Source organism: Tursiops truncatus, chromosome 17 (assembly GCF_011762595.2).
Source record: "Tursiops truncatus isolate mTurTru1 chromosome 17, mTurTru1.mat.Y, whole genome shotgun sequence".
NCBI lineage: Eukaryota > Metazoa > Chordata > Mammalia > Artiodactyla > Delphinidae > Tursiops > Tursiops truncatus.
In genome coordinates, this window is record NC_047050.1 from 29,485,517 (window position 1) to 29,504,285 (window position 18,769).

Below are 18,769 nucleotides of genomic sequence, written 5' to 3' on the forward strand. Positions count from 1 at the left end.
CCATTGTTGACTCTCAGAGGTACCTGATTTACCACACAGATAAAAACATTTGAAAACCTGGAGGTTATTTCTCCAGGTTGAAGGGGCAGAATATATATGTCATATTTTAAGGAAACAGTTTAGTGTGAAACAAACATAACTCATCCCTAACTGGGCTCTTTGTAGTACTCAAAAACAGTCATAAGGGAAAAAAGCTTTAAATGGTTGAAAACACAAATCCTGAGTGAAACAAGTACTTTAGCAGTGCCTAGGAGATGCCTAGTTGAAATATAATGGAGCCAAAGAACTAAGAAATATCACGGTTCATAGCTCAGGGTTCCTAAGATGTGTGACACTTGAAAATATAATTTTTTAAAATCTATTTTCTTGCCAACTCCTTTTCCCAAATTGAATTTTTTGAAATTATAAAACTAGTTAGTTTCTTTCCCATCCATCAGTGTCCATCTACCCTCCCACTTTTCTTCACTAGGAGAGGAACTTGCCTCATCTTAAGTCACATCCTCTTAACCACTTCAAATTATTTCTACATCTTCATTGACTTTTCCACTCCTTTTTCAGAGAAAAAGAGAGGGTATGCTTTTTTTTATTTATCTAAATAATACTTTTTTATTATGTGCTTCTGCCCCTTCCTCACTCTTGACATCTTTCAGCGTAGGGTAAAGAATTAAATACATGCCCTCTGGAGTCAGGTTGCCTGGTTTGAATCCTGGATCAGCCACTTCCCAACTGTGTGGTCTTGGACTGGTTACTTAATTTTTCTTTACCTCAGTTTTCTCATTAGTAAAATGGAGATAATAGTCATATCCATTTCAAAGTGTTATTAGGATGATTAAATGAGCTAATATATGTAAAGTAAACAGTGTCTGACACATGGTAAGAGCTACATAACTATTTTTATTATTGTTATTCAAAAAAGCTCACCCACGTTTTTAACTGTTGAACTCATATGCTGGTCCCTTTTTTCACACGTAACAAGCTAGTTAAGGCTTTTGGAGTAGAATACCTTTTTTCCTCTTATTTTCCTTTTGCTTTCTAGCCCAGGCATTTAAAAAATATATTGTATTTCTAGATTCCCACCTCCCTACCACCTTTGGGGAATCATAATAAGAGAGATTAAATCATCTAGATCTGGGTCTGCCAAAGAATCCATTCTACATAAATTTTATCAGCCTTCATCTTCCTGGTTTGAGAATCCCCCCCAGGCAGTGTTTTCTCATCAGACCATCATCTGGTCCAGGCAGTCTGGTTGTCCTGCCTGACTTCCCTCTATTAAGTCTCACATTTACTGTACCTTTTCTCAGACACTCCCCTGAATTTCTTGGATGTTTTCTTTTGAGGCAGTGGCACACACCAGGGGCCTGGAAGGGGACACATTTTACGGGAACTGTGCATAGGTTTTGGGTCATTCTTTTAGAAAAACAATATAAGATTACAAATACAAAATTGGATGTGAAAATGAGTATTTACTTAGAATGAGAAAATAAACTACAACAAATTAATGAAGGCTTAGCAGTTCAGGTCCTTCTTCCTCCCTGAAATTTCTTTAGGCAATTTATCAGAAATGTGTACATAGAAATTGTCTTTCAGATTACAAAGCTTTCAATTGATTTCAACAAATTGGGAAGGGATTTAAGAAAAATATGTTCCTCCATATTTATTCTATATGTATTATATGTTTAAACTGACCAATGAAATATACTTTCCCCCATAATAAAAACAGAAAGGCTGAGAATTAAATGACTCAAGGATTGAAATTTTTTATACATTAAACATATGAAGAGTCTTAGTTTTGATACTATACCATACACACACACACACACACACACACACACACACACACGTACATATGTATATTCATCTTCTTTGGATAACTGTCCTTCCTCCCAGGTCCTTCCTTTGGCCCAGGGTGGGAAGATGGAGGGGAGGCTGCTACTCTCTACCACTTCCCATGTACCTCTACCATGGGCTCCACTCTATTGTTACAACTGCTTCTGTCCCCTATCTGGGTGCATGTGAGCACTTCTCACTGGATTACATATATATATATATTTACATGTATATATGTATACACTTTGTACAAAAGGCAAGACCCAATGTTGTCGTGGCTGCTGCCCATATATGTGTGGTCTCAGTCAATTGGTGTCTATCTGATATTTCTTCTCCTCAGAATAAAGGCAGTAGATTGGCATATTCTGGGTTTTCTTTTTAAACCACATAAAAGAAAAACTGAATAACAAAGGGAAAATGATGTCACTTTGGATTCCTAAATTCTTGGATATAGGACTTTTTATCTCTAGTAGACTATGTTTCATGAGAGCAGATTTGTTTTATTTTTTAATTTTATCTACTTATTTATTTTTAAAAATGATTTCCTAATGTATTCTTTTTTTAAAATTTTATTTTCTTTTTTATTTTTGGCTGCGTCGGGTCTTAGTTGTGACATGCAGGCCCTTCGTTGTGGCGTGTGGGCTTCTCTCTAGTTGTGGAGTGCGGATTTTCTCTCTCTAGTTGTGGTGCGGGCTCCAGTGTGCATTGGCTCTGTAGTTTGCGGCACGTGGGCTCTCTCATTGAGGTTCACAGCTCAGTAGTTGTGGTGTGTGGGCTTAGTTGCCCAGCAGCATGTGGGATCTTAGTTCCCCCACCAGGGGTCAAACCATTGTCCTCTGCATTGGAAGGTGGATTCTTTACCACTGGACCACCAGGGAAGTCCCAGGAGATTTGTTTTATCTTATTGCTTTCTACTCTTAGACTTTAGGCATAGAGTTCAATGTTTTGCATTGAATTATGTTCTGATGTTCAGTAGAAATAAATATTTTCTTAATGCTTTAAAAAACATTATGAATTTTCTACTTGTGTTGATTATGAGGAAAAATACACATTAATAGTTTTTTTTTAGTATTGTCTAGATAGCTAATCTTTTTAAAACATATATTTTAAAACAACACAGTAGCTTCTGTTGGTTTGACATTCCAAATTTCTTCCTGGACTATATGCTTTGGAAATAAACTTAAATATCCTTTGAAGATTTCTTTGGTTTGTCAAAGTACTCTATGACTTGATCAGTCAGCTCTTATGTTCTAAAGTTCAATTTACTTAGTAAAAAATAGAGCAATATGGTTTAAAAGGAATTTTATGTTCTCCTAAGTTTCAAATAGAAAAAAATGAGGCTACAGCTTTATAACTGCTTTTTCCTTTGTGGTCAGTACTTTTGTAACTTCACACAGAAATCTTTAAACATTTATAAACTTGTAAGTATAAAAGACAAACACAATTATGATGCATTTGCATTTGTACATTTGTATAAAAATGGTCCTTGTCAAACAATTTGTTTTTTGACTAGGAGATAGCAAAAGTTCTATCTTTATTAGTGATTAATATTACCAATATGTAGCCATTTATACTCAAATACAGATGTAGTTATGTTGATTGTATATTTTTATACATACAGAGTCCATAACTCATAAATAGGTTTTAGCCCAAAGTTCACTAATAAGTTGATTGTGTAGCATTCAGCATTTTCCCATAGACACAATATTGTAGAGTTAGAGGATTGTACAAGAAGAAATCAACTTAGAAATCATCTGATGGAAACTCCTTAATTTATAGATGATTAAATGTGCCCATTTTCCCCAAAATGTATCTTTAAATTATATACTTTTATGACAGAAAGAGAAAAATGATATTGCTTAAATTATAGTAATTAATTAAAACATGAAAACATTGAGTAATTATTTTTCTCTCATTGCTTCCAATTAAGGTAAAGTACATCAAATTAGTAGAGCAGTTATGGTGATTTTAAGGAGGCTCCTGGACTTGGCTTGTCAGACATGGACATTGTTTGACATAAACATGAATATATGAAGAAAAAGGTGATTTTTATTTTTAAGGAAAATAAGGTTTGGAAGAGAAAGGGGAGATAAGAAGAGCTTTAAAAAGATGTTTTATGTACACATAAAAAAAATTAACTGAGCTCTCCCACAAACATTGCTCTGTCTGGAATGAAGTCAATTTTTATTTTGAATAGTTTTCATTGGTAGCTACCAGTTGGCACTGTCAATCAGAACAGACTTGTTATCTTTTGTGGTGGCAGAAAATGTGGGCAGACACTGATGGAATCTTACTTTTATTTAATAGATTGTGAACAAGTTGGAGGCTTGTGATTCAAGGTGTGCCTGTTAATGTTATTTTGCCTAAAGTTCATAGTCTTGTATTCAGTTGTCTAGAGCAAGATCCTCTAACTGAGGCAGTACTGCCCCTAGAGGACATTTGGAAATGTGTACCCACTTATAGATTCCACAATGACTAGGAGGTAGCACTGACATCAAGTGGGTAGGGGTTGGGCATTGTAAACAGCAATGTGCAGTAAAATCCTGCATATTGCTCCATCCAAAATGCAAATAGCCCTCTGTGGCATTGTGATTTACAATAAGAAGTATATGTTTGGTCTTTGTCCCCATTCCTGGCATAGTGCTCCTAAAACTTTTGGAATTTCCTAACTGATGAGAGTGATAAAGATATCTTTTGTTATGTTAATGAGGTGAATTTTGGACCCCATCTAAGGATCCAAATTGCCAGGAAAACCAACAATGTGATTAGAGGGTTGGAACTTTCAGTCCCACCTTCTGACCTCTGGGTGAATAATTTAATCAATCATGTTTATGTAATGAAGCCTCTATCAAAACCCAGAAGGACTGGGTTCAAGGAACTTCTGAGTTGGTGAACACATGAAGGTGCTGGGATAGTGATGCCTGGAGAAGGTATGGAAGCTCTGCACCCATTCCCACATAATTTACCCTGTGAATCTCTTTTTTCAGGATGTCCATCTGTATCCTTTATCATATCCTTTTGTAATAAACTGGTAAACATAACTAAATAAACAGTTTTCCTGAATTCCCTAAGCCACTGTAACAAATTAATCAAACCTGAGTAGAGGATTGTGGGAACCTACATTTGCTTTGATAGTTTTCTAATGGTATTTCTTTGATACATTTAGGTTAATATATTTTACTATCATTTCATTTCTCAAGACTATCCAATGACTATTCACCACATAAAAGATAAAGTCAAATCCACTTAGATAGCAAACAGACACCTCAAACTTTACAAATCTACAACATAAATTTTGATTTTTTTCTTTTCACCTATTAACCTTCTGTATCCACATTTTAATAAATGGTAACTGTGCAAATTCAAGGTCAAGCCCCAAATCTTGGAGTCATCAGAGCCTGCTATCTTTCTCTTTTATACCTTGTATCTAACCTGAAAGATATCCTGATAGCTCTACCTTCAAAATATATCCAGAATCTAACCATTTCTTACCACCTCCGCTAATACCATCCTGATCCAGAGCACCAGTGCTCTTGCCTGGATTACTGCAGTAGCCTATTGATTGGTTTTCTTGCTCCATCCCTTGTCCTTTTACAGTCTGTAGTTGGCACAGTAGCCAGATGAATCTTGTTAAAATATACACCAGAACATTATTTGCTCATAATATTCTAATGGTTTCCCTATCACTCAAGGTAAGAGTTAAGAACTTCACTGTGGCCTGTAAGGTCATACATGATCACATCCTACTGCATCTCTGACCACTTCTTCTAGACAAGACTGTCTTGCTTATTTCGCTCTAGCCATAGTTGTCTCCATGCTCTGCTCCTATCACACCAAGTATGGTCCAGCCTCAAGGCCTTCACACTTGTAGTTTCCATCTGGAATGCTCTTTCTTCAGATGTCTACTTTCCTTTATCCCTTACATCCGTCAGGTCTCTGCATTCTGTGACCAGCCTATATGAAACAGATACTCTTAGTACTTATTATCCCCTGATTTTTGCTTTCATTTCTTAATAGTATGTCTGACATATAGCTACAAATTTATTTTTATTGTTCCTCTCTCTACATTGAAAACTTCATGAGGACAAAACATTTTTTATTTGCTGATGTATTCCCAGTGATTATAATGGTATCTGACACATTATTGGTGCACATTAAATATTTTTTGAATAAATCTCCTTTATCTGTCATTTGAAGTCCTCTAGAATCTGAGATAATCAATATATTCTTATTACTATTTGCTGACGTGAATTTTACTCCTGAGTAAATATCCCCTAAACCCCCACCCTTCTTTACCAATTCCTTTATTCTTATAAACTTATTAATCTCCCCTATACCAAGTTTAATTTTATTTATTTTTCAAGGTTCAGATTGTCTCGCAGCAAACTTCATAGCTTTTTATTCCCTATACATCTGTTCCAAAAGACTTTAAGCTGAGAGTCTGAAAGAATTCACCTTCTAGCTCTTGCTCTGCCACTAAATGTGATTGAGGTTATTGGAATATCAGTTAAACTCTCAGGGCTCAGTTTTCTCATTTGCAAAAGGAAAGATATAAATTTGATTTGACATAAAAAACTTTTAGGCTTATTACTGTATAAAGCTGAAGCTATATTTTCATCCACACTTTTATCTTAGTGGATGGCAAAATTATCTACCCAGCTGTGCAAGCCAGAAACTGTTAAATTGTAGAATCTTCCCTCCATATTAGACACACATTGGATAAGTCAGTTATAATCACATTACTTACAAGAACTTTTATAATGGGATAATTTTTACATCTCCAGCCTTGTCTCCCAGTGACTCTTCCTTTCCTCCCAGCCATGACATGACTGGTGGTTTCTTGACTATACCTGCACCATGTTATTGAGGGCTTTGTACTTTGGCTCATACTGATTTTTCTGTCTGAAATACCATCCTCCTATTCATCCCCACCTACCAATAAATAGGTAAACTAATCTTCATGTTCAACCTGAAATCTCCTTCTCCAAGAAGAGTTGTCTTCTCCATTTCCACTTGACTCTGTATTGTTTTCTATCAGAGCACTCCTGATAATTTCTTATGCATTTGTTTAAAGACTCTTCCCCTCTATTTCAACATAGGCAGCTCCTTGAAGACTGTTTTCATTAGATTAGGGTAACTGCCAGTATGATGTAACAATAAAACTAAAAAATGCTGTGGTTTAAGTAAAAAGTTTTTCATCCTTAGTTTGAAAGTGGCGCTCTGGTTGTATGTAGAAGTTCTACTGCATGAAATCATTCAGGGACGTGTGTTGGCCTCATCTTGGTGTTTTGATATCAGCTTGTCATTTTCTTTTCAATACAGGTGAAGAGGCCACTGCCACATCTAGTTTCCACTTCATGGAAAGGAAAAATATGAAGTCAAGGAAAGCAATTTCCTATTTGACAAAGGAGGCAGAATTTCTAGAATTACTTCTTACATTCTACTGGCAAGAACTTTCTCTTAGGCTAATTTCAGTTTAAAGGAGGCTGGGAAATGCAGTCTTTAGCTGGGCAACCATGTGTTTGGGAAGAAGTGGAGAGTGAATTTGTGTGGGGTCAACTAGTAGTCTGTCAACCCAAACAGAAATCCCATCTTATTAGTCTTTCTATTACTAGAGACTAGAATACCCTAGGGGCTCCATAAATGTTTTTAATTAATAAAATAATAAATATTTTATAATTCTTTTTTCTGTTTTGCACCTTCTTATTTCTCTATGAAGCATTTGGGAATATCTAAAGACATATTTTCAAGTTTATTACTTTTTTATACACCTGTCTCTAATCTCTCATTCACTGAGTTTTTTTATTATTAATTTTTATGGAAGTATAGTTGCTTTAAAATATGTTAGTTTCTGCTGTACAGCAAGTGAATCAGCTATATGTATACATATATCCCCTCTTTTTTTGATTTTCCTTCCCATTTAGATCACCACAGAACACTGAGTAGAGTTTCCTGTGCTATGCAGTAGGTTCTTGTTAGTTATCTATTTTATGCGTAATAGTGATTATATATCAAGCCCAATCTCCCAGTTCATTTCACCCCCTTCCCCGTCTTGGTATCCATACATTTGTTCTCTAGGTCTGTGTCTCTATTTCTGCTTTGCAAATAGGTTCATCTGTACCATTTTTCTAGATTCCACATAAGAGCGATATACAATATTTGTTTTTCTCTTTCTGACTTACTTCACTCTGTGTGACAGTCTCCAGCTCCATTCATATCTCTGCAAATGACACAGTTTTGTTCCTTCTTATGGCTAAGCAATATTCCATTGTACATATATACCACATCTTCTTTATCCATTCCTCTGTTGATGGTCATTTAGGTTGCCTCCATGTCCTGGCTATTGTAAGTAGTGCTGCAATGAACTCTGGGATGCATGTATCTTTCTGAATGATGGTTTTCTCAGGGTATATGCCCAGTAGTGGCATTGCTGGGTCATATGGTAGTTCTATTTTTAGTTTTTTAAGGAACCTCCATACTGTTCTCCATAATGGCTGTATTAATTTACATTCCCACCAACAGTGTAGGAGGGTTCCTTTTTCTCCACACCCTCTCCAGCATTTACTGTTTGTAGATTTTTTGATGATGGTCATTCTGACCGGTGTGTGGTGATACCTCATTGTAGTTTTGATTTGCATTTCTCTAATAATTAGTTATGTTGAGCATCTTTTCATGTGTTTGTTTGGCCATCTGGATGTCTTTTTGGAGAAATGTCTATTTAGGTCTTCCACCCATTTTTTGATTGGGTTGTTTGGTTTTTGATATTGAGCTGCATGAGTTGTTTGCATATTTTGGAGATTAATCCTTTGTCAGTTGCTTCATTTGCAAATATTTTCTGCCATTCTGATGGTGGTATTTTCATCTTGTTTATGTTTTCCTTTGCTGTGCAAAAGGTTTTAAGTTTCATTAGGTCCCATTTGTTTATTTTTGTTTTTATTTTCATTACTCTAGGAAATGGGTCAAAAAAGATCTTGCTGTGATTTATGTCAAAGAGTGTTCTTCCTAAGTTTTCCTCAAAGAGTTTTATAGTGTTTGGCCTTACATTTAGGTTTTTAAGGCATTTTGGGTTTATTTTTGTGTATGGTGTTAGGTTTATTCCTAAGTATTTTATTCTTTTGTTGCAATGGTAAATGGGACTGTTTCCTTAATTTCTCTTTCAGATTTTTCATCATTAGGGTAGAGGAATGCAAGAGATTTCTGTGTGTTAATTTTGTATCCTGCTACTTTACTAAATTCATTGATTAGCTCTAGTAGTTTTCTGGTAGCATTTTTAGGATTCTCTATGTATAGTATCATGTCATCTGCAAACAGTGACAGTTTTACTTCTTCTTTTCAAATTTGGATTCCTTTTATTACTTTTTCTTCTCTGATTGCCATGGTAGCACTTCCAAAATGATGTTGAATAATAGTGATGAGAGTTGACATCCTTGTCTTTTTCCTGATCTTAGAGGAAATGGTTTCACTTTTCACCACGGAGAACAATGTTGGCTGTGGGTTTGTCATATATGGCATCTATTATGTTGCAGTAGTTTCCCTCTATGCTCATTTTCTGGAGAGTTTTTATCATAAATGGGTGTTGAAATTTGTCAAAAGCTTTTTCTGCTTCTATTGAGATGATTATATGTTTTTATTCTTCAATTTGTTAATATGGTATATCACATTGATTTGCATATATTGAAGAATCCTTGCATCCCTGGGCTCAATTCCACTTGATCATGGTGTATGACCCTTTTAATGTGTTGTTGGATTCTGTTTGCTTGTATTTTGTTGAGGATTTTTGCACCTATGTTCATCAGTGATATTGGACTGTAATTTTCTTTTTTTGTGATATGTTTGTCTGGTTTTGATATCAGAGTGATGGTGGCCTCGTAGAATGAGTTTGGGAGTGTTTCTCCCTCTGCTATATTTTGGAAGAGTTTGAGAAAGATAGGTGTTAGCACTTCTCTAAATGTTTGATAGAATTTGCCTGTGAAGCCATCTGGTCCTGGGCTTTTGTTTGTTGGAAGATTTCTAATCACAGTTTCAATTTCATTACTTGTGATTGGTCTATTCATATTTTTTATTTCTTCCTGATTCCTTCTTGGAAGCTTATACCTTTCTAAGAATTTGTCCATTTCTTCCAGGTTGTCCATTTTATTGGCATAGAGTTGCTTGTAGTAGTCTCTTAAGATCCTTTGTCTTTCTGTGCTGTCAGTTGTAACTTCTTTTTCTTTTCTAATTTCATTGCTGTGAGTCCTCTCCCTTTTTGTTCTTGAGTCTGGCTAAAGCTTTATCAATTTTGTTTATCTTCTCAAAGAACCAGCTTTTAGTTTCATTGATCTTTGGTATTGTTTTCTTAGTTTCTATTTCATTTATTTCTGATCTGATCTTTATGATTTCTTTCCTTCTGCTAACTTTGGGTTTTGTTTGTTCTTCTTTCTCTAGTTGTTTTTGGTGTAAGTTTAGTTTGTTTATTTGAGATTTTTCTTGTTTCTTGAGGTAAGATAACTTTGCTATAAACTTCCCTCTTAGAAGTGCTTTTGCCATTTCCCATACGTTTTGGGTCATTGTGTTTTCATTGTCATTTTTTTCTAAGTATTTTAAAATTTTTGATCTCCATCTCGCTTTCTCATCTTCTGGGACCCCTAGAAAGCAAATATTGATATGCTTAATGTTATCACAGAGATCTCTTAAATTGTTTTCATTAAAAAATTCTTTTTGCTTTTCTTATTGTGTGATTTCCATTATTCTATCTCCAGATCATTTATGTGTCCTTCTGTATAACTTGGTCTGCTATTCAGCCCTTCCAGTGTATTTTTAAATTTCAGCTATTGAATTCTTTATTTCAGATTGGGTCTTTCTTATATTTTCTAGTTTCTTGTTAACATTTTCACTGGGTACATGTATTTTTTTCCCCCTAATTCAGCCACCATTTTTATTACCAATACTTTGAATTCTTTGCTGGTGAATTGTTTACTTCTTTTTCATTATTTATTTTTTCAAGAGTTTTCTCTTGCTCTTTCAGTTGAGACCAGTTCCTCTGCCTTTTCATTTTGCTTAACTTTCTCTGTCTCTATATATTTAGGTGAAATGGTTACCTATTGTTGTCTTGAAGGTTTGTTGTTATGTGGAAGCGCCCCTATACAGACTGCATGTACCCAGTGCCTTTGGTAGGCGAGCTGTATTTACATGGATGATATTCACAGTTTTCCTTAGCGTGTGCTAGCAGTTATCACTTTGGTAGGGGGTGGGGCTGGAGATGGAGGCACTAGAGCTGCAGTGGGTTGTGAGGTGGGACATCCTGTCTGCTCAATTGCCATCATCACCCAGTTGGGGTGGCATCTGATCCCAAGTTGTTGGAGCAGAAGCCTTGGGGGTCACGCTCCAGCTGTCTCTGTTCCATTTAAGTGTGTGTTTTCTCCTCTCTCAGCATTGGGCCCCTTGCCCCAGAGGAGGTAGTGTTGAAGCAGGAGATGCTTGTGTTGGCCTCAGACAGAAGTTCGAGCTGTCTCTGATGTGCTGCCTGTGCAGGCACCCGCAATTGTTTCCCTTGCTACACTTAGATGCAGCCTCGGGTGCAAGTCCCCTTTGTCTCTCACAGCCAATCACTTCCCCCAGCCTCCACCCCCATCCTGTTGTGGACCCATACCACAGGCCAAGCAGGGCCCATGTAGGCTCTTAGTATATACTGGGAGGTGAGCTGTGAGCCACTGTCAGAGATCTGAGCTGCATCTAATGCACTGCTTTAGTAAGCACCAACAATGGTCACTGCCACCCCACCTAGGCTCTTCTCCAATAGCAGGTTACCTCTGTCTCCTATGGTCAGATCTTTCCCTACTTGTGCCCTCTCCAGATCCAGTGCCACACTGTGACATGGAGTGAGCAGGGCCGAGTGTTTGCTCGACTAGGGCTGGTGTGCATGCCAACGTGCTCTTCCTCATGAGTGGAGTCCAGGCTTCCCACAGCCCTCCCTTTAGTCCCAGCAGTCCTCCAACCAGCAAGAGGGCTCATATCTCCCATGTAGGACCTCTGGACTGAGGTGCCCAGTCTGTGACTCTCACTCCCCAGGGTGGTGTCTTCCGTGTTATCTCCCTTTTTCTCTGAGTCCTCTCCCAGGGGCACATTCCTGACCTGATCACTTTTTTTCCCTTCCTACTTGATTATGTGTGTATCTTATAGCCTTGGTTGTACAGGATTCCTTCTGCCAGTTTCTAGTTTTCAGTGAGGATTGTTCTTCATATAGTTGTATTTTTGATGTGTTTGAATGGGGAGGTAAGCTCCACATCTTCTTACTCCACAATCTTGATTGATTTCCTCAAGCTATAGGTTTTGCATGCACTTCTTCATCTGCTTGAAGAAGTTGGAGATTTTTCCTTGTAGGTAAATTTCCTTGCATATATACTTCAGTGAAGTGGCAAATTTTGTTCATAGACAGTGTTTACTCATAGCATGGGAAACTATGAAAGTATCTTCTGGACCATATTCAAATTGTCAAATAGTTATTTGGATCCATGGTCTACTCTCCAACCCTCCTATAATTCTGAATCTTTCTTTGTCCTTAGCTTTCTAATTACATTTATTTCATGTTTCTTTGAATCTACTTCTCTTATCCACATTTAGGGGCATTCATTTACAAATTTCACATGGTTTTAAACCAAATGTATTCCTACTAAACACATAGGATTATATGTTTCTGTTTTGACAAGAGACTCAGAAATAGGAGTAGACTGCCAAATTACATTTTGTGATATAGAACATCCATCAGAGCATTATAGGGCAGTTAGGGTCTCATTCTGAAAATTAGCTCTAGCATTTGACTTTTCCATTTCAACCTTCCACCTCTTTCACTTCTTGGGCACATTAATTTGGAGACATAAATTATAAACACCAGGTACATGTATACTAGCCACCACATCTTGAAAATTCTCAAGGGTTAGATAAAGCAGACATCTCAGTCATACACATAGAAAAGGACAAGAGTGAAGGTTTTAGCATTTTGGTGTAGGCTTCTTAGCCACTCTAAAGATGATTTATCTAGATTACAGATTGGATTAAGGTTCCAAGTCTTGTAGAATGGGCTCCATGTAGAAAATTTTTTTTAAATCACACTTTTGTACTTCTTTAAGCCTCAGTTTTGTTACCTACAAAATGGAGAGAATAGTAGTATCAGCTAATATAGTTGTGTAAGGATTAAATGATCTGATACATGTAAACTGCCTAGAATAATGCCTGGCACATAGTAAGAACTAACATGTTTTATTATTTACAGGGGTGGTATATCCAAAAAGTTAAGAGGATGGGTTTAGAAGTCAATTCAGTTTTCATATGTACTCTTTGTTCTCCATTTCCTAGTAACATGAATTAAGCAAATTATTGTTTGTAGTTTATTTATGTGTAAAATGGGAATTAAAGAATAACAGCCTCTTCAGGTTATATAACTATACAATGAGACAAAAATAATGTAAAGACCTTAGCACAACGTTTGTCATATAAGAAGTACTAGGTTTATAACAGGTAGACCTGTAAAACAGATGATTGTAAAATCTGAGTTCCAAATAGAAAAAAATGAAAGAAGAAAGATCTTGAGAAATCTTCCACTTATTTCAGTGGTTGGAATTTAAAAAAAAAATAGTAGATCCTTGGTCTACTCTATAGTGTGAGATAGGAGGAATGAACATTTCTAATGTCATATTAAATCACATTCACATTGCATTATTTGAATCAATTAAGTTAAATTAAATTAAATAGGTTTCTTAAAGTATATAGTATTTGTTTTGTGTAAAGAATTAACATGGTGTTTTATGAACTCTGGCCAAGAGAAAAAAGCTGTTATAAATATTTTAAGGTGTTATTATTTACATTGACAATGAAATTAAAAAAGCCTTCTCGAGGATTTTTATATTCATTGCCATGAGGCAAATACTGACTAAGATTTAAGCATGATTATTTTTGATAATTATTCATATAAGCTGTCAAGATGAATGTTCAACATTTTAAGAAGCTGACCAGCTTTTCATGGTGGTTGTCAATTGAAAATTGAACAGGGTAGATTTTCCAGAAACAAATGTCATTACTTAACACTGAATGTCAATTTGCTATATTCCAGTGGATCTTGTTATTTACATTTTAAAATATTTTAAGTGTATTGAAGCCTAACTGTAAATAAAGATCACTTGGAGGCTGATAGTTAAAATAGAGAAGCCCACCCAGACTCAACATTTGGAGCTCTTGCTTCATCAGGAAAAGGATCAGAAATCTGTACTTAAAAAAACATCCCAGATAATTCCATTGATCTGGATTTGGGAAATGCTGAACTTTTGGTCTAAGACATTTTTGTTCTGGTCCTAAAATAGTGCAAGAGACTCATAAGTCATTGCAAAGAGTCAGATAAATATACTTTTCAATAATGTATATGTAAACTCTGTGTGAATCATTTTGGGGGAATTTTAATTATGTGGTATATTTTATACAAGAGCTTTAATAAATGACAGAAAAAAACTTTAAGAAGACTCAACTTAAAAATTAAATTTTTGACATTGTCCTGAATTTGATATTCTTAAAATATTTCTCACTGAAACACACTATAGACAATTTTTATAGTGGATATTTTTAAAGCATAAAATGTTTATGTTTCATATTTTTGTCATTTTCTTTTTAGACTAAATAGTATAGAATTAAGTTGTATATATTGAGTTAAAAATCTTTGCCTCAGAAGCTATTTTCTTATGATGCTTATAATGCAATTTCTCTCTCTCTGTCTCTCTCTCTTGTCTCTGTCTTTCAAGCCAGACCAATATCCTATCAGCACACAATATATTTATGAAGCAATATCCTAAAATATTCTTGCAGAATAAAACCAGACTGCCTAAACTTTTCAAAGAGGAAGGAAAAAGGTAATGATGTTTTCTTTTAAAAGCAAGGTTGTATGTGTGTGCATGTGTGTGTGCGCTCACACACGTGCATGCATGAAGAGCAAGTGGAACTCAAACACTGAAAGTGTTTGGTCAGTTCCCAGTATTGCATGTTAAGGATCAGCCAAGGAACTACAAAGCTACAGTAATCAAGACAGTATGGTACTGGCACAAAAACAGAAATATAGATCAATGGAATGGGATAGAAAGCCAAGAGATAAACCCACACACATATGGTCACCTTATCTTTGATAATGGTGGCAAGAATATACAGTGGAGAAAAGACAGCCTCTTCAATAAGTGATGCTGGGAAAACTGGACAGCTACATGTGAAAGAATGAAGTTAGAACACTCCCTAACACCATACACAAAAATAAACTCAAAATGGATTAAAAACCTAAATGTAAGGCCAAACGCTATAAAACTCTTAGAGGAAAACATAGGCAGAACACTCTATGACATAAATCATAGCAAGATCCTTTTTGACACATCTCCTAGAAAAATGGAAATAAAAACAAAAATAAACAAATGGGACCTAATGAAACTTAAAAGGTTTTGCACAGCAAAGGAAGCCATAAACAAGACAAAAAGACAACCCTCAGAATGGGATAAAATATTGCAAATGAAGCAACTGACAAAGGATTAATCTCAAAGATTTACAAGCAGCTCATGCAGCTCAATATCAAAAAAACAAACAATCCAAAATGGGCAGAAGACCTAAACAGACATTTCTCCAAAGAAATTATACAGACTGCCAACAAACACATGAAAGAATGCTCAACATCATTAATCGTTAGAGAAATGCAATCAAAACTACAATTAAATATCATCTCACACCAGTCAGAATGGCCATCATCAAAAAATCCACAAACAATAAATGCTGGAGAGGGTGTGGAGAAAAGGGAGTCCTCTTGCACTGTTGGTGGGAATGTAAATTGATACAGCCACTATGGGGAACAATATGGAGGTTCCTTAAAAAACTAAAAATAGAGCTACTGTATGACTCAGCAATCCCACTACTGGGTATATACCCTGAGAAAACCATAATTCAAAAAGAGTCATGTACCAAATTGTTCATTGAAGCTCTATTTACAATAACCAGGACATAGAAGCAACCTAAGTGTCCATCAGCAGATGAATGGATAAAGAATATGTGACATATATATACAATGGAATATTACTCAGCCATAAAAAGAAACAAAATTGAGTTATTTGTAGTGAGGTGGAGGGACCTAGAGTCTGTTATACAGAGTGAAGTAAGTCAGAAAGAGAAAAACAAATACCGTATGCTAACACATATATATGGAATCTAAAAAAAAAAAATGGTCATGAAGAACCTAGGGGCAAGACAGGAATAAAGATGCAGACCTACTAGAGAATGGACTTGAGGATATGGGGAGGGGGAAGGGTAAGCTGGGACAAAGTGAGAGTGGCATGGACATATATACACTACCAAATAAAGTAGATAGCTAGTGGGAAGCAGCTGCATAGCACAAGGAGATCAGCTCGGTGCTTTGTGAACACCTAGAGGGGTGGGATAGGGAGGGTGGGAGGGAGGGAGACACAAGAGGGAAGAGATATGGGGACATATGTATATGTATAACTGATTCACTTTGTTATAAAGCAGAAACGAACACACCATTGTAAAGCAATTTTCCTCCAATAAAGATGTTAAAAAAAAAAAAAGGAGAAGCCAAGGAAATAGAGATTGGTAGGGAAGGTTCAATTCGTACAATCATTTTGGAGGCATTTTAATTATGTGGTATGGTAACTGGTACTAATAAATATATGTAGCTCCCTGAGTTTTTTCACTAACGTTAATAAACAACTAGCCCTATATAATAAACATAATAAGATAAAATACTATTAGGAGTGAAAAAGATAACATAATAAAAAGATAAAAGATAAAAAGATAACATAATAAATGATCCAAGAAAATTATAAATTATGATAGAATACTTTATATAACTTAGAAATAATCTAGATATTGTTAGTTCATTTTCTAAAAAATATGTACTACTGTATTTATTCAAGAAGATAGAAATAAAGAATAACTATGTATAAATAGAAGTTGTAAAAAGTACTCTTCAAAAATATTTTTGAAGCTAAAAGAACAAAAGCAAAAATTAAAAACCCATAGTCCAAGTGATATCACTATAAGTTTTATATCAAGAAAAGGTATTTTCTCTGCAACTTAATGTCCTTGGAGTATAGAAAATGAATAATAGGTTGTATATTTGCCATGCCTGTAAAACTCTGATGTAAAAATTTAACAAGAATAACATAAACAAGAAATAACAATTTTAGTTATGAGTATATAGGCATACATACAAAATAAAATATTAGCAAATGAAATAATGCAGTAGTCTATTAGCAGATTTGTACATTATGGTTAAGTTGACTTCATCTCATGAGTACAAACTTGGTTCATTAGAAAAGCTATTATTAAAATTTTATAATATTAGTAGCTCAAGGAAGAACTATATGATGATATCTACAGATGATGAAAAGGCTTTTCATGTAATTCAGTATCCATGTCTCATAGTAAAAGCAAAATCATGCAGGTAAAAATGTAATGTGTGCAGTCATGTGACTATTAAGAAATACAAAACATTTATATTTTTTCAGCCAGAAAAAAACCTCTGCTCTAAAATAGCAATAAAAATATCTTAAACTGAATGAAAATAAAATTACATAAAATATATCAAGAAATTGTAGATCTCCTCTAATTTTGGCTTACACTGGTCCCTCATGTAATGTGATAAACCCATACATGCCCAGGTGGTGGAACTAGAGCTGCAGTAATTCAGAGAAGCGTTTGGCAGAATAAAATCGATGAGGAAACATGAATCTTGGTAGACACTAAATGTCTGCTCTATTAAAATTATTCTTCAACAACTTTTACCTCTTATCATTGTCATATTCAACACTCTATAATTCATTTAACTCAAATGTCATATGACAGATACAATAGTGAGACTGAAGTACGGCACCTGCTTGGCTGTGGGCAGCTGGCGAGAATGCCTGATACCAGCGCATTTGCTAAATATTGAAGTAAGACAGTCGTGTGCAAGGAGAATAGAAGAAATGCTTCATACACCATTAATACCTTGAGAAAACCATAATTCAAAAAGAGTCATGTACCAAAATGTTCATTGCAGCTCTATTTACAATAGCCAGGACATGGAAGCAACCTAAGTGTCCATCCATCAACAGATGAATGGATAAAGAAGATGTGACACATATATAAAATGAAATATTACTCAGCCATAAAAGGAAATGAAATTGAGTTATTTGTAGTGAGGTGGATGGAATCTAAGAAAAAAAAAAAAGGTCATGAAGAACCTAGGGGTAAGACAGGAATAAAGACATAGACCTACTAGAGAATAGACTTGAGGATATGGGGAGGGGGAAGGGTAAGCTGTGATAAAATGAGAGAGAGGCATGGACATATATACACTACCAAACGTAAAATAGATAGCTAGTGGGAAGCAGCTGCATAGCACAGGGAGATCAGCTCCGTGGTTTGTGACCACCTAGAGGGGTGTGATAGGGAGGGTGGGAGGGAGGGAGACTCAAGAGGGAAGAGATATGGGAACATATGTATATGTATAACTGATTCACTTTGTTATAAAGCAGAAACTAACACACCATTGTAAAGCAATTATACTCCAATAAAGTTGTTAAAAAAAAAAACAACACTAGGAGCAATGCTACACTAATGAAAATAAATGGAAGACCTGGCTGAGACATAGGGAAACATTTCTACATGAGCAAAAATTGTGAGTAAATGACAAGAATGAGACCAAGGACTGCTTGGAACTGTGATCATTACCTAAAATTTTTTTTTTTTGGTGGATCATCTAGACAGAAAGTGAACTTTTGGTATATTCATAGATACAGGAAATCAAATAGATACATTGTTTTAAAAAGAACACTGAATTTTGAACCAGAAGACTTGGATTTGAGTTTTTATTTCATCCAATATCAGCAACATGACTTTAGAATTGTCTCTGAACATTGAATGCATTCAGTTTTTACTCAGAAAAAGA

The 18,769-nt window shown here is 35.4% G+C and overlaps 1 protein-coding gene across 1 annotated transcript in view; it reads left to right on the top strand.

The window, feature by feature from the left end:
• The window catches only part of CNBD1 (cyclic nucleotide binding domain containing 1), a 409,277-nt gene that overhangs the window by 20,364 nt on the left and 370,144 nt on the right, over positions 1-18,769 (top strand). The window contains 2 exon segments of the mRNA XM_033842861.1: positions 13,439-13,448; positions 14,596-14,699. Of these exon segments, the coding sequence (XP_033698752.1) occupies positions 13,439-13,448; positions 14,596-14,699 (114 nt within the window).